General features: G+C 35.8%; 1 protein-coding gene across 1 annotated transcript; it reads right to left on the bottom strand.

Annotated features, from left to right (window-relative positions):
• On the bottom strand, nt 1–636 carry LOC101313467 (membrane steroid-binding protein 2-like; the record flags this gene model as incomplete). The annotated part of the gene is made up of 2 exons (XM_004309369.1): nt 290–636; nt 1–205 (listed from the first exon to the last, which is right to left on the bottom strand). Coding segments are annotated over exons 1-2 (531 nt in total), but the record flags the coding sequence as incomplete, so codon positions are not given.
• Between the last annotated feature and the right edge of the window lie 16,333 nt (nt 637–16,969).

Raw genomic sequence — 16,969 nt, 5'->3', positions numbered from 1 at the left:
AGAATCAAGGTTAAGCAGGTGCCCAACCTTGACATATTTCTCAACGAATTTATCCTCCCAGTCCTGCAAAATCTGAAGCTCGTCGGGACCGAGGCCCTCGAGGTTTCCGTTTATGTCATGGGGTTTGAAAGAGAGAAGAGCCAAGGCTCTGCTAGCATCTCTTCCAGCAAACATTGCGTACGGCCCACCTGGACCGTAGAAGTTCCTGCTCCAATGCCAACCAACCGATCAGATCACATTTCGATCTGAGTATAAAGAAAGAGAGACGATTTAGCAAATAGTAGTATACCTGGAGGAGGAGACGTCGTAGATCTGAGCTTTGATGGCCATCAGAAGGGGCTTATTGGGGTCAGACCCATTATATGCTCTAAGCTCTTGCTCCGTCATATCCCCGACGACTTGGACTGAGCTTTGTGTCGTGGTGGTGGGATTGAAATACTTGTTCACCAACTCCGAGTTCACCACCGGAGGCTTGTTGTAATCTTCGGCAGCCACAAACATTCCGGAAACGTATCTGTAAACGACGACCATCATCCCAGCGATTGTGAAAAAGGCCACCGGTGATAGCCCTGTGTATGCCGTTATCTCCTCCATCACCACCTCGTATATCCCCATTGGGAATTCTCTCTCTCTCTCTCTCCTTCCTATATTATTCCATTGGCGATCTCACTCTCACCTACCCCATTGAGTAGGAAAATGCAGTCCCACAACCACCAGTCCCACACCCACAAGCGTCCCTTTTTTTTTTTAAATAGGAAAATGCAAGTAAAACCGGTTAACTTATTTATTCATTTACATCTTTTTTCTTACATAAAATTACTTAAAAGAGACATTCATATCAAAAGTAAATAAACTTAATTGAAATAAAATATTCCGCTTAAGATACCAAGCCATAATAAAAAATAGCTAAGGATGGACAATGTAATACATCTTAGTAATAAATGATTATTCGAAGAGCGCGGCTATTGGGACTTTCAAATTTGCTCACTAGACCTTTTTATATTTTGAATTATTAAATAACATATACATCCTCATATACAATGACTATTAAGAACAATAATTATACAAAAAGAAATATTGTATTTATTCTCTTTAGACTTTCCAATTCAATAATAATTCATTCAACTCTTTATTATTTTCTTTATATATTTTTGTTTTCCAATTTCTTTTTATTAAAGATATAGTTTATAAGAGCTGAAAAAATAATCATTATCGATCATGTGACACACAATTTTGTATTATCATACATGTTGAACGCATATACTTGCAAAATGCATAAATATTTTTGCAAAAAAAAAATTAATATCTATTGATTATAGAATATATATATTTATTGAAATAATTTATTATGAGGTACAAAATAGAGATCAAATTATTGAAAAGAAAAAAAATACAGAAAAATAACACGTACAAAAGACAAAAACAATTATAAAGATATATAGAGTAGTTCATGATAGAACATTTTCTTGCATGAAAAAAATAATCAAAAAATGAAGGTAGGGATCATAGATGTTGACAAACAAAAAGGGAAAAAAAAAAGAAAAAAAAGAATAGAGAAAGTCTAATTGATTGAATAAGAGGTAATTAATTAATTGAAATATATGTCAATAATAACTAAGGTTATGTTAAGAAATTTTTAAATGAGGTCTAGTGTAGCAAATATTTATATTGAAAGTAAAATGAGGTGTAGAGAGAATGAGAGGTATAGTGAGCAAATTTGGAGGTCCCAATAGCCGCATTAGTTATTGTGATTCTAACACTTTTTAATTTCTAGCCTGAATCGAGTACCAATATTTTTGACACCACATAAAAATATTGCAATGGTTCCCAAGATTAATTTAGTTTTACACATAATTAAACATTCTAATGCTGGGAGTTCCGTAACTTCCGTTAAAAACTTTGATGATGTATTGTCTTGTCTTGTTTTGATTCGGTAGACATAAGAATTCTTGAAATCATTTTGAGTAAGAGGGTCTTTGAGAAAAAAATTTGTCGAGGAAAACCGATAGGAGAAGATGTTAACAAAAGGAAATCTCTCGAGAGAAAACTAAAAACATTCAATGAAGATGTCATTGAGGTGAAACAGTACAAGGAAAGATGAAACATTTCGAGAAAAATTTCACTACTGTGAACTTTTATTTTGAATAAATTGAGTTGCAGATCTAGAAAAGTATGTGTATTTAGTGAATGAGTAATGTATTTAGTGAATAAGTTGTGTATTTTAAATGAGGGTAGTTTTTCAGCAAATATGAGACCTATTTTGCAAAACTTCATTAAACAATCATGCGAGACCCGACCCAATTGCAAAACTTCATTAAACAATTGTTGCAGGTTCGGTTACTATTTGAATTTTGGCCTTGGATTTTCAGCAACAGTCATGTTCACCTGGTCAGTTACCAACTAAGAGAATCATGATCAATCACCCTTGGATTTACATCTAAGGGTTGAAAACAAAACAACTTAACTTTAAAATAATACATCTTAGGGCGATTGACCATGATTCCCAAGGTTACAAACTGACTAGGTAAACGCTACTGTTTTCAGCAAATATAAGGGCAACTACTCCATGCCAACCAAAGTCCTACGAATCAGGTCTTATATCTAATATAGGACCTCGTATTGCATTATTCATATACGACTAATTTTTTTTATCTCCAACAATGAGTCCTATATTCATTTTAGTTGATTAAATGTATGTTGTTTTTTTATACAAGAAAAGAAATGACAACGAAAAACCACTAACACAACCCAAACTATGGAAATCAAAATTATAAGCGGAAGAAACTGAAAGAGGTAGACTGTGGCTCCAACTTGCAATAGCAGTACAATGTCCTAGATTTACAACCGCAACGGCTAGGATGTTTGCTTCTCTCCAAATATGTTGAAACTGGATTGAAAGAAAATGAGTAGCAAGGTATTTGATATCATGGATAGTCTTGATGCGCCAAAGAACAACACAAGCATTATTGATCGTATCGATTAGGATCTTTGAATCACCCTCTACATTTAAGTTTCTAAATCCATGTATGCTTGCCACCATTAAACCTACTCTCAAAGCCAAAGCTTCAGCAAGAACATTTGAATGACCAATTTTCTTGGTAGAGACCAATATAGGAATTCGATCACTATCTTGGATGACAAAACCTGCATCAGCTCAAGAATTGGCTAATACGGATCCATCAAAATTTAATTTAACAAAACCCTCAGGTGGAGGCTTCCATTTTATGACAGTATGATTAGCATGAACTGATTTGATATGAGTAATAGTGGAATCAGTACATAGTTATGAAACATAGCAGCAGCCATAAAAGAAATTTGAAAATAGCATTTAAAGCTGTATTTCGAAAATCAGATTGTTCCTGGCCTTCCAAATATATGATAACAAATTGTTCCTGGCCTTCCAAACATAGCAGCAGCCATAGGGTGAGAGCCGTTTTGGTGCTCTTCTCGGCGAGGGTGGAGGGATTTCGTCTTTCTACCGGTTCCAGATTTCTTCATAGGACAATGTGAGGGTAGTGTAAACCTCACACCGGGGGTTTTGTGGGTGTGGGTTGGCACGAGGTGGTGACTGTCGTGGGTAAGGATTGTCACGAGATTTATCCAGTGGTTTCTCGTTATTGTTTTTGCCATAAATATGGTGGTTGCCATTACCATTTATGTCAGTCCTATCATACCGATTCGTGCGTCTCCCCCTCTGACTCTGTGACTGGCTCTGAGAGATTGTACCGGTGTTGTTTCCTCTATCTCCAAAAGTGTCATATTTAGCCTTGGCATGCCTCATGACTGCTGCAATCAAATCATTGTAGCACCTGAAATCTTTTTTGTTTAACTCCACCACAAACCTGGATGAGTCTGTTGCCAGCGGATTGCCAACGGGTGACAAAGGCTCGCAAATTCTCATCATCCCGTCGTTTAATTTTGAATAACGAGACTGTAGTATGATGGCTATTAGTCAAGAGAATGAAACGGTGACGAAATTTTGTGTCAATCGTTCATAGCTATCAATGGAATATGTCGGAAGGCGTAAGAACCAGCTTAAAGCTTCCTCGCTTAGTGTCTCTTGAAAAGCATGACACGCCTGTGCATCTGTGCAGCGAGTGGAATCTAACTGAGACTGAAATAGTTCAAGATAGAGATACAGACACCCGGTACCGTTATATTTCTTGATCTTGAAGGGCTTTGCCTCAGGGGGTTTCTTCTCAACCTGGATGCGAGTGGTAAAGGGTTCGGCTTGCATGGCTTGTGTAATGTATGGCCTGTGGGATGAAGTATATGTCCTGACATTTATCTGTTGTTCCAGGATGGTCATGTTATGGCTTAACTGCAGCAAGAGCTATGTTTGAAAATCGGCAAGGTACGTGTCTGGGCGTTTCCGGTAACAGCAGGGGTGGGTAGTGGGGGCGTGTGAAACCTCAAACTTAAAAAAAAAAACAAAAAAAAGAGTTTGGATTGCTGTTGTCTTATTTGAAATGCTGATTCACCTACTTGCTAACTTATGCCGAACACATGACTACATGCAGCCAATCACAAGTGAAAGTCTGAAAACCTTAATCAGACTTGTGGATTTCAAATACCTGCTGAGTGAGTAGCTTAAATTTAGGCATCAAGTTTAAAAACAACTGCTGACACTTGAAGATAAACTTCAAATGTTTTTACATTAATAGGTGGTAGTAAATTAACAGTTAGAAGGATAAGTGTCTAACTAAGATAGGCTAGGGAAGCTACATGTGGCTGATTACTTTTCCTAGTATAAATAGAGGTATTCACCTAAGGAAATAAAAAAAGGTAGAGTTCAGAAAACATAGAGAAAAGTTAGAAGAAGAAAGAAACTAATGGAGTTCTGAAGCAAAGTACTAGTATCCAATAGTGAAATTTCAATTTTGGTAAAACAGGTTTGAGGTAGGGGAAGTTATGGGGAATCTCTTTGTTTTATAATCTTGTTATCTTGCTTTGGAATTGTACATGTTGTTTGTTAAAGATGGTTATTATGTTTAGCTTTTCATCATATTATTACATGATCTTATGTCAATATCATATTACTATTTGATCTTATGTTGAATAAGAAATGAATGAAGTTATGGGGTTGAGGCTATTACTTGAAAGGGACCAGTAATTATCTACCTTTGTATACATATAAGAAGAGAAGCCCTTTTAATGTTATATTGATAAAATGAACTCATGGCAACAAGACACTGGTGACCAAGGATAGTACAAGAGTACCAAGTTAAAAACTTAACCTATACATGTATACACTATTTGTTTATTGAAATGACATGAGATTTGCTCTACTGAGTTTTTGGCTCACCCCTTTATGAATTTGTGCAGATGTTACTCTTTGAGAGATAAAACTTAATACCTAGAAGGGATGAAGTCTAGGAGGAGTAAACTATGGCTTACTGTTTTTAAATTTCTATTTGTGTAATAAAGCTTAGTCTATAAGCTTTCTTTCCTGTTTGTTGTAAGAACAATATTTATGAAATAAAGTTTACTCCTTCATTAAATTACCTCTGATTCAAAGGTTTTCATATAACTTTTACTTGTCCAAGGTTCTCTTATCCTTGACAAGTTGAAGTTATTCACATCCTTACTTGGAAAAGAACCATATTTTTTTTTAAATTTCCAAGTTGGGGTGTGACAAGGCGGGCCTTCCAAAGCCTAGTAGATAAGAGGAGTACTCATGTATGTAATTTGAGGATTGGAGCAGAATGGTAGTATGGCGTTAGTACCGGGGTTTGAGGGTGGGAGGGTTGCTATGGAACTTGGGCCTGGTGTGGCAAAACTAGGTGTTAACATCTAAGAGGCTCGTTCGAGGGCCTCGTTATTGTTTTTTCGATGCTCTAGGGTGGCACGGAGGAGTTGTTGTTATTTCTGCATTTCACTGAGCTGAGACTGCAAAGTGGCATGGGTGGCGTGCTCTCAGGCTGCCTATTCCTTCAGAGTGAAGTAGTCTTGTTTCATTAATTCATAGGCGGTCTCAAGGTCAGTTTGTTGTATAGTGGCATTAGTTGGGTTGGGTTCAGAGATGGGTGGGGAAAAATTAAGTCATTTCGGGACCTCGGCGGAACTCAAATCATCGACACCTGTTGGAGTAATCTCAACCATGACTCAAAGGAGCAAGAGGTCTTGAGTTCGACTCTCAACGAGTGCACCAATTGTTTCGGGGTAAGCTCACGGTACCGAAAATGTATGTGTGTCTCTGGGAAATGGGAACTAAACTTCTTTCTTCTTCATTTACCTGTCAAAAGAGACAAAACGTAAGAGGGCGACCCCCGGTGTGCAGAGTTCAACCACTCCGATGCTTAAGTCAGTAAATGATGATGTGGCAAAGGAAATTTGGACTTACCTGTTTTGGAAGCTTGTGGTTGTTTTTATATGGGTAAGTAGAGAGGGGTTTCTCCCTTCTTTTCGATGTGGGAGCTTTTCTCCTCCCTTTAGGCATTTTCTTTCCATTTATTGATGTAACATTATTTCTACCAATAAGTGAGTCATGAGTGACCCGGTATGAAGCCTTTTTTGGGCTTCCTAGCCAACACACTTCACGAGAGCAATCTGGAATGTGTACCATGAGACTTACCTTCGCCGACCATCACAGGCAGATATGTGACGACTTCTTGATAAGTAGGGCTAGCATTGGTAGGTATACAGACTTTGTTTACCAATACCATGTACTAACCAACTTATGATTGGTAAGCAAAATCCTTTACTAAAACCAACTGCCGAATTTGGTATACCGACTTCCCGGTATACCGAAATTATCGGTTGGTACGGTTGGTAATGGGCTCTACGAAGTTCAGATTGTGGCCCAAAAACCTAAAAAGCTCAAATAAAATTGACATCCTTCCGCACATAAAATCAATCCAATACTGTAACAAAAGCTGTATTGTTTTCCCCATTCAACAACCTTACAACATCAGTTACATCACAAGCTCACAACTGAACATAATCAACATCTTCCAGCTCATGATAAATTGTCAATTCTTCTTTTGTTGAATTACCCATACTACCACTCTGCGACAAGAAAATATTCATAGCCTACAAAAAACAAAATAAGTTAAGAACACTCCGCCACTACAATTTTAAAGTTTTGTTCAAGGATAAAGTTTTGAATCCCATTACATTTATACACAAAGGATCTGCTTAGGACTAAAGAGCAGTATAATCTAAATAGTCTCATCTTGTGTTTGTTGTTGTACTGGACTAAATGAATTTTGAATACCATAATATTTTAGGTTACCAACTGATTGTTTCATCTATACAAATGAAACATGAGATCACATATGGTAATTAAAGGCTTTATCACTATTGCATAGAAATAAACTCTACCATTCTTGAAAATTGGTCATTGAAGTAGATGTGTCAATTTCATAAACCAGGAATAAAGTCATAGATTAGTAAGTTTATACAATAAAAATAACAGTCACAATAGTTTATACACATTGACAAGTTCACCAATTAATACAACAATGAAATTTGAACTCTCATTTAGCATTCCACAACCCAACAAAGTATGAAAACGTGAATCCTAATCTAGCAATTACAAAATGATTTCATCTAGCTTTGTGGTGGTTTCTCCAACATGTGTAGTGACTGCAAGTCCCCCAAAAAGCATATAAAGTGGGAAGCTAGGTAGATCCCCTAGCACTAGCAGCAATTAATACACATTGACAAGTTCATCAATTAATACAACAATGAAATTTGAACTCTCATTTAGCATTCCACAACCCATCAAAGTATGAAAACGTGAATGCTAATCTAGCAATTACAAAATGAGTTCATCTAGCTTTGTGGTGGTTTCTCCAACATGTGTAGTGATTGCAAGTCCCCCAAAAAGCATATAAAGTGGGAAGCTAGGTAGATCCCCTAGCACTAGCAGCAAGAAGATTTTTGACATGCACTTTTCTCACATCATCATCTAAGGACATGAACACATAGATATTTTGGGACTTTTCCAAAATGATTTTCAATGCCTCAATTTGATCTAGAACAGAAAATCACATTTTCTTAAGTTCCTTAGCAATATTAGATCAATCTTCATTACCTTTCACTATGGCATCAATCACCATTTGCATTCTTTTTCCAGATTCTTCAAACAACCTATGCAATGTAAGCATAATTCTATCTTTATCATTTCTTTTCCTCTTTTTGTGACTGACCTGAGATTGTCGGCTACCTTCTTTGCTGATTGACATGGGACTTGTGTCATTCTCAAGATCTAACTCATCTTCATTGTAGCTCTTAGCTAGCCTTTCAAATAGGGGATATGTTTGTTTCTCTAGCCAGCTTTTGCCTTTTTGTTGTTCTATATACTAGGTCAGAAAAGGCTTCAGACGACAGTTAATAACTGTCGTCTAACAGCTTAGAAATGTGTAGCATAAGTGGCTGCCGTCTCTAAGCATGTTAGACGACAGTTATTAACTGCCGTGTGACATAGAGTCATACGACATAATTTTTTTAAAATCTATCGTCTGAAGTGATTAAGATTGAAGCCTAAAGGAGAACTTATGTCGTTTGTAATGGTATTCAACTACATAAGTCTGTCATATGTCAACATATATAACTACAGTCATGTGTCGTTGGAAGGTCAAGCAAACAACACAAAACTGTAGTTTATGTGACATATCGACTACATACTTCCTAAAATAGCCGTAGTTATAAACTACTTTAGTCGATAGTATTCTGTAATTAGAGGTAAAAAGTTCAGCTTTCACATAAACAATATGTCGTCTGAGATGTACTTCCTACTACATATTATAAAGTATATATGTAGTCTTACAATAAGTAGGATAACACATAAGACTCGGTATCTATCGTCTGAGATGCAGTTCAGACTACATTACCTGAAAAATATATGTAGTATGACAACAACTGGGATAACATATGTATAAATGGATCTGTCGTCTGGGATGTATTTCCGACTACATATTATAAAGTATATATTTAGTCTTAAAACAAGTAGGATAACACATATGACTCGGTATCTATTGTCTGAGATGCATTTCAGACTACATTCTCTAAAGAATATGTGTAGTATAACAACAACTGATATAACATATTTATAAATGGATATGTCGTTTGAGATGTTTTCCAACTACATTCTGATGTCGTTGGAGGGACAAAGTTTAGCCTTCAATTGTAAGGATAAGTCGTATGATATTGTATTAGACTACATTGTTCTGTAGTCGGATCACTTATCGGATATCGGATAACAAACACTTGTTTAGTTTGTCATTTGATATTGTTTTGGATAACAATTTTCTGTAGTGTGGAGTACCTTGTAGGAAATCACTACAATAGCTGCTTTTATCAACTACATGTTTCTGAGACTACATTTTTCATATTCAAGGACATGCATATGTGGTCTAACCAACCATTCTACAGCATCCATAATATTCATCAAATTAAACATCAAAACCACACAGAAATTGCACCTAAAAGCATTCAAAATTATCAAACATTTCATTGCACAAATATATATCTATCACATTAAAATATAATCCATAAGTTCCACAAACATGAACCGAGCTAACATATTGCTATAATGATCAAGAAATCCAAAATACATCCTAAATTCTTGATCACAACCATTAGCTAGCTAGCACAAAAACACATCAACCTAAGCTAGGGATCCGTAGCAACTGCATGCATATATACAAAACACTTCCCAACAGTTCAGATATATGCTGAAAATGAGTTCCTAAATTCAAATATATACTCAAAAGCAGTTCCTAAGTTCAGTATGTCATAAAAGTTATTCCACTGCAGTCACAGTTCTACATCACTAACATTAATGTTTAGGGGATCACTTTAACATACTTTGCCCATTCAGCTCGGACCTCATCAATGTCATCAGTGTTATACTGCCCACTAGTACCTTTTGTTCCCCATGCAGCAACAAAATGCAGCAAGTTATGCACATTCACAATATCCAATTCTCTATGCATCACATTAATTCACAGCAACAAAAAGCAGTTGATCATCTTACCTTGGTCGCAAACCCCAAGTCCTTATCCTGGACAATTTCTTTCATGAAACACATAATGTAATAGCCACAAGTGTTGTGATCCTTTTGCTGAGGAATACCCTAGAAATTATTAATAAAGTTACTATTAGCAAAACTATCAAACATTCAAATGGAGACTCAACCAAGTGTTACAACTTACATGAAGTGTCTCCCACTTAGTATCTTTTCTGCTTGATTTCTTATTCTTTGGGGCATAATAAAATTTCAGAGAGCTTGGAAAATAATGCAGCATTGATGATTAGTAAAAGTGAAAATTCAGCAAGTTGAGAAATAATCCATATTGTAAAGGGGAAAAGAAAAAAAGTCATATGACTTACTGGTTCACAACAGTTTTCCATTCATCTTCATATGCTACCCTTTTGTAGGGATCCATTAAGTATACCAAGTTATCACTTGGAATCACCGCCGTCAACACCCAATTTTTACTATATATAAGAGAACATGTACAAGAATGTTTAGATATTGAGAAGCTAAGTTTCATGCAAAACATCACCATATAATACTGTCAACATACCTGTTGTTATATGGAACCAAAAAAATCTAGCCAGGCTTCCCTTACTTGTACCTATTTGATAAAAATTTTGCTCGTTCAGTGGGATTTCCACACCCAAGTGCACCAGTGAAATCAGGGTCGACAAAGGCAACCATATCAAGCATCTCAGACTTCTACAACTCTCCATAAAGGTAGCTACAAATACATAACATGAAGATGTTCAAAGTAAATTTCAAGAAAAAATTACTACAATCATTCAATGAATTTTTCTTTACCTCATGTAACAAACAAGTATATCACCACTTAGTTCCTGCTTATGGGCCATGTTATAGATATCCTTTCTGGACAAAGTAATAACTTTCCTCGAATGCCCTAAGATTTCTGCTCCTAGAGTTGTGTTTATGGTGTGTCCATCCTTCAACTCATTGTCGGCCCACTTGCACAAGTCCTCTAATGGCAATGGGAGATTTGGTGGCAAGGCTTCTAGGTCTTCATCGTCATCATAGAAATCCAATTCTCTCTTCTTTGAAATAGGATGTTGTACTGCCCTCATTGTTTGCTAATTGAATTACAAAAAGAGAAAAATTATCAAATTTTCATATTAACATGTTAAATATATTTTCTAATTGCCTGATTATTATGAGAACAATAACTGAATAGAGCAAATAAAAATTTCCTAGTTGCTAAAGCAACATAATCCAAATAACAAGCAGACGTCAAACTCAAGTTTTCATCATTCAAGTAAAAGAAGAAACTGAATGGATCAAACTTAGGACTATGCCTACGTCACCCAAAACCATTGTAACTAGATACACATACATATAAGCAACTGGACTAACCGATTATACTAGCCATAATAGCAGGAAAATATGTACTTGCAAACAAAGTAATGTATGTTGAGAACCTTTACCATATACATTGCTATAGAAAATAGAACAGTAGGAGTCATACTAGAAGAAACCATATTTAAGCAGAACCTGTATATGAAAGTACTAAAGAATTCTAGTACCCAACAATCAGAAAAATAAGAATATCAACAATCTGATAACTTCATTTGAAAACAGAAAATAATCCAAAGCTAGCAATTAGCTTTGACAACACAGTTCAGCATACAAAACATAATACTGCAGGTCTGTAGCTATGTAATCCATTTTACAAGTAACTAAGTAAACTGAAAATTTTTCAATACTGAATGGTGTAATCTAACATGTCTATATATATAGTTAACATAGAACTAAAGGAACCTATCTTACCTTTGACTGAGTGAGTTGAGAACGTAGAACTCTAGGCCTTGGTATATGTGCAAGGGATGCGGTTATTGGTACTTGAGTTGGTTTTGGAATAACAACTAAGTCTCTTGGCCAAGCTACTAAACTCCCTTTGGCGTCGCCGACTGTGACAATATCATCCCTTACTGGAATTGGTATGAGTGCATTATCATTATAACTTCCAATAACTGTGACACGCACATTGCCCTCTCCCAATGGAACACCATGGAGAATGTGCGTACTTGTCTTGCCACCGATGTCAACAACTTTTCCATATGCAACAACATTTTGAACTGTGCCTATGGCAAGCCCGCATTCGTTCTCATCATGTTTAGCCTAAGTGAAACAATAAAAATCTCATCAACATTGCATAACCAAATTAATTGTGACATTTTATAGTGTAAATTAAAAATGTAATTACCATGTGCTCATTCGGTTCAACAATCAAGTCCTCCTCTTGAAAAATCGGGTTGTCATCCTCATAACTCAGTCTCAGATTTTTCTTGACTCCGTTGGGCTATAGCTCCCCAACATTATTGTTTGAAACCTTTTCTTGTGGTCGGGGATAGCTCCCTTGGCCTGAACCATTTTCATGAAGTGGTGTAGCAGCTTTTGGTGACTCCGTTGGCAGATCCTTACCATTGATATTTGCTTCCAACCGTGTAACATCAGCTTTGTGGTGGTTTCTCCAACATGTGACAAGCACACATGGTCTCTAGGTGCCACAACTCCAGCAATAAGACCAAGAAAATTTGGCTTCGATCCATCTCTAATATTCACAGCAACATAAAGTTCAACCATTCATAATCAATCTATCAAGTACATACAACCCATAAAATTCAAGAAGAAGAACACCCAAGCATGAAGAAGAAGAACAGCCAGCATATATGTAAAAAAAATTAAAAAAAAAAAAACAAACGTTGCAGAGAAGAACACTTGAAGAACACTCGGCCATTCATAATCAGTTTATAACAGATCAAGCTATCCAAACACCGACTCAATATGATCATCTATCAAATACATATCACCAATAAACAGTTTCACCAATTGATCAAAGTTGTAATACTAAATCAAGTCTGATGACCACTCAAAAGAGAAGAGGGACAAGTGAAAATTCCAGTCAAAGCAACCAATATGGAGATATAACAGAACAAAAAGAAAAGGTCAAATTTAATGGTGTCACAACCCAACCCGAGTTATGACTAGATAATGTGGTGGAAAGATAAATTAGGAATCAGTCCAAGGTGTTTTTTTTTTTAATGGAATATTGAGCAAGAATGAAACAGAACTACTCTGGGATTCTGGAAATTGAGTGTTTAACTTCTCAAAGAAACTAATCCAAGAGTGATAGATAATCCGACTACAAGAGTTCCTACAATAGATATGAGCCTTAAGTGTAAAAGCATGAATAAGTCGACAAGTTCTTATATAAGAGAAGTTTGTAGTCTGCATAATAAGAGGAACCAAGCTAAAGATAGTATTCATATACACTTGACACATTCGTGTGACTATGATCATTGTTCAAATAGAAAGGTCTTTAATTAGACATTGAAGGGCAAAGGAATTAACATAGTTTCATATCATAATTCACAAGGGGCAAATTGATTACAAAGTTTCCACCACATATGATACTAGATACACCCAGGTTAGTACATCAGTTGTGCACATTTTATGTACAATACAGGGCTACTAAAACAACCAGATAGGAGCTCTGAAATGATGAACACTTTTCAACAGCATATACACATCTAACAAGCAAAATAATGTCCATCAAATTCTCCAAAAAAGCAAAACTAAGCTCCACACATAATCAACTCAAGATAGTTCCGGAATATCACTAATTTGTCCGTTCATGGACTCTTTTCCTGAAAACCACAACAAAAATACAAGGAATGAGCTTTAAGCTCAGTAGGTACAGCGAACAGTCATCATAGCAAGGATTCTAAATCAGTATGCATCAGAAAAGTGATGGAAGTGAAGTAGAATTTACTGAGTTAACCAAATTAATTTTCAGCAGATGAAAACAATGAAAACAACAGCTCATACTTTTACAATAGTAGACTCAGAGTAGGATCAAATCATTTTAGCTGAACAGGAAGTATAAACATAAAAGAACCGAGGGCCGGAATATATCAAACTGGTAATAAACATCTCAATAAACTGGAAAGGGAGCAGTCCTGGTAAAACGAATGAAATCAGAACAAGACCATAAATAATTTCAGCTTTAGATTTTATAACAAAACCAGAAATCACTCCTTTCACTCACTGCAACACATCTGCAGTATTTGCCAATAACAATTCATTAACTCAAATGTTAGCAAATCCTTAAAATACCGGTTAGAGCCCACCGCCCAGCTATACCACCGAGCAAACCCCGCACATGCGGTACCCTGATCAGGTTTAGGGTTAAATAACCCAAGGGAGACACAATCCCTACTCACACAATTCACCGGGCCTAACCGAATAAAACAAATAAAACCAAATCTGATTTTTCATGAAACACTTGCTTTTCCAAATCAAATCAATCCTTCAAGGATTTCCAAAGGAACTGAAATGCCCTTTAATAATAGAGTGAAGTATGTCAAGAAAGAGTACTTAAAGTTGAGCAACTTGCTGAGGAAGTAGAGCATTAGAAACTTAGAAAACTTGTAAATTATATCAATAGAGATACATGAGCTTGGAATTTCAAACAATGCCGAATGAGTTTCAAATACAGATGCGTTAAAAAGAATAATATAATAAACTTGGCTTTTGGCTTATAATAACACAGAGCATAGCAGAGATAAAACAATAGCAACATTGTACTCGAGGAAGCTTTGTTGTGAATAGAAGTTGGTACTTAGAAAGAATAACAAGAAAATGGGCAAAGTCTTTGTAGTAATCAAATTAGAGATAATGATTTCATTGAGGGAAGAGTTTATTTGTTGTTCAGTAAGGCTGGTCATCAAGAATACTTGATTTACTTTGAGAACTAAAATCAAGAATGGGGATCCTTTAACACTAGAGAAAATGCGACAAGGATAGTGAAGGATCAAACTCTAGGTATCAAATAAAAGATGGCCTCAGGGCTCAGGATATTCAAAACTGATTATAAGGGAAAAGAGTTTAACTTTCTCTTGAACAAATTACAATATTGGAAAGAACTTGATACAAGACAAATTCTTGTACAAGAGAAAGGAAAGATGGATACACGGTTATAAGGATGTTGACAAGAGAGAGGTCAAGAAACTAGTTTACAATTACCAATTGAATATAGATTGTATCAACTTCAATTGATAGTTCACTGGTCGTGATTCATCTAACTGAAAAGATACTAGGATCACTATCATCTTGTATATATATAAAAGAAGGACGGTTCCAAAATCAAAACTGAAGAGCCAAGACAAATCAGCTCGAACAATAATGAATTCCCCTCAAGCTTGACAACTTACTGATGAACCAATAAATACCCAGATTTTTAAACGAGGCACAACACTCATAGTAGAACATCTTTTTCAGTCAAGCTTTAATCAAACTCAAGCTTGAACAATCAATACAGTTCAACAGACAAGAAGATTACACAGAACAATAACGAAAGTAGAACAACCATTCTTTCCAAACACACACCAAGATAGAATCAAAGCTATAAAGAAATGTTGCTTTCCCTACCTCAATTTCCTACGAATCAACTGCCAAACCAGCAAGAGAAATCAAACAAAACAACCGCACATAAGTACCCTATCCACCATAACGATCCAGCCACCTAAAAATGGAATTTGAATGCGAATCAGACTCCCTTCTATTTGGAAATAGATTAATCGAAAACAAGTAATGTTATAGAAGATTAGAAACAAGAGACTTGCAGGAACTAAATTCAGATTAGATGAAGAAACTGAACTCAGTAGAATTTGCACGGTATTTCAAAAGCCAAGCACAGTGGAATTTGAGCAAGTGAATGAAATCGGGAACAAAGTAGAAGGAGAAAAGGGAAGAATCAGGAGAGAGAGTTCGTGTATGGCCAAGATGTTATCGTACCAGGAATGATCGAATCAACGACCAGAAACCAATGTGTATAATTCTAGAAAGTGGCTGGACACATCTACACCCCAAATCAGATATTTTCTCTAAATTAAATAACTAAATAGTTATGAACACATGTAGTTCAGTTTGCACTCTAACATGTAATCTCTAACAAGCACAAAATCACATCTCACTTAGAGCACAACAAACATACATATATGTACGAAATAAATAATCCGATAAATAATAAACAAAAACTATTTCAAAAAGAATTTAAATCGTCACAATGGTCAACTTTTAATGAGTTTTCTTTTTTTGGCTATGAACTTTCAATGTGTTCAAATGGGGATACATGTTGTAAGCAACCTATGGCTTCAGATATAAATGTGCTAGAAGTAGAAAATCCTCTAACCAAATATTCAGTTGCTAGAAAATCCTCAAACCAAATAGCGATACATGTTGTAAGCAATACTAATTTACATCATCAACAATGACAAGTACCTTTTTACTTCTAAGTTTTTCCTTAATCACATTGATTCCTCTCGAAACAGTACCTATCTCTATCTTGGTTGGTTTTAATATATCAGAAAGAAGTCTTTCTTGCAAAGTGATCTTATCATTCGAGTCCTTTGCAATTTCCCTAACATTTGCAAGGAAACTTGTACCTTCAAAGGTATGATAAAACCTGTTATAGATGGTTTTTGCTATACTTGTTTTCCCTATCCCACCCATACCCCAAATTCCAATTATACGAACATCATGTAACCCAACTGACAAAGAATTACTGATATTCTCAATGCGAGAATCCATTCCAACTGGGTAGAGGGCTACATTTAAGTATGTGTTATTCAGAATTCTACCGATCTCGTCAACGATTGTGTCAACATCCACTACGTGACTCCTGTCAATTAAAATGATGAGAAGCAGAACTGAGATTCATAGCTAGTGCAGTTTACTACAAGATTAAAATGTGTGGATATCTTATTCACACAGATTTCTATAGAGGGTGATGAAGCTATATATACAGATCCCCTAATGTAGTTAACCACCAATTATCCTATTACCTCTCAATTCCCAATCGACCTTACATAAACTAAAAACTATACAGAGATACATTTTACCTAACCTTTCTCCTTGCCATTATGCATGTAGGGTAAAATGACATTTCGAATTGAAAGGGGGTTATAT

The sequence above is a fragment of the Fragaria vesca genome, unplaced genomic scaffold (assembly GCF_000184155.1).
Source record: "Fragaria vesca subsp. vesca unplaced genomic scaffold, FraVesHawaii_1.0 scf0512886, whole genome shotgun sequence".
Taxonomy (NCBI): domain Eukaryota; kingdom Viridiplantae; phylum Streptophyta; class Magnoliopsida; order Rosales; family Rosaceae; genus Fragaria; species Fragaria vesca.
This window is presented reverse-complemented; position numbering and strand designations above follow the sequence as displayed.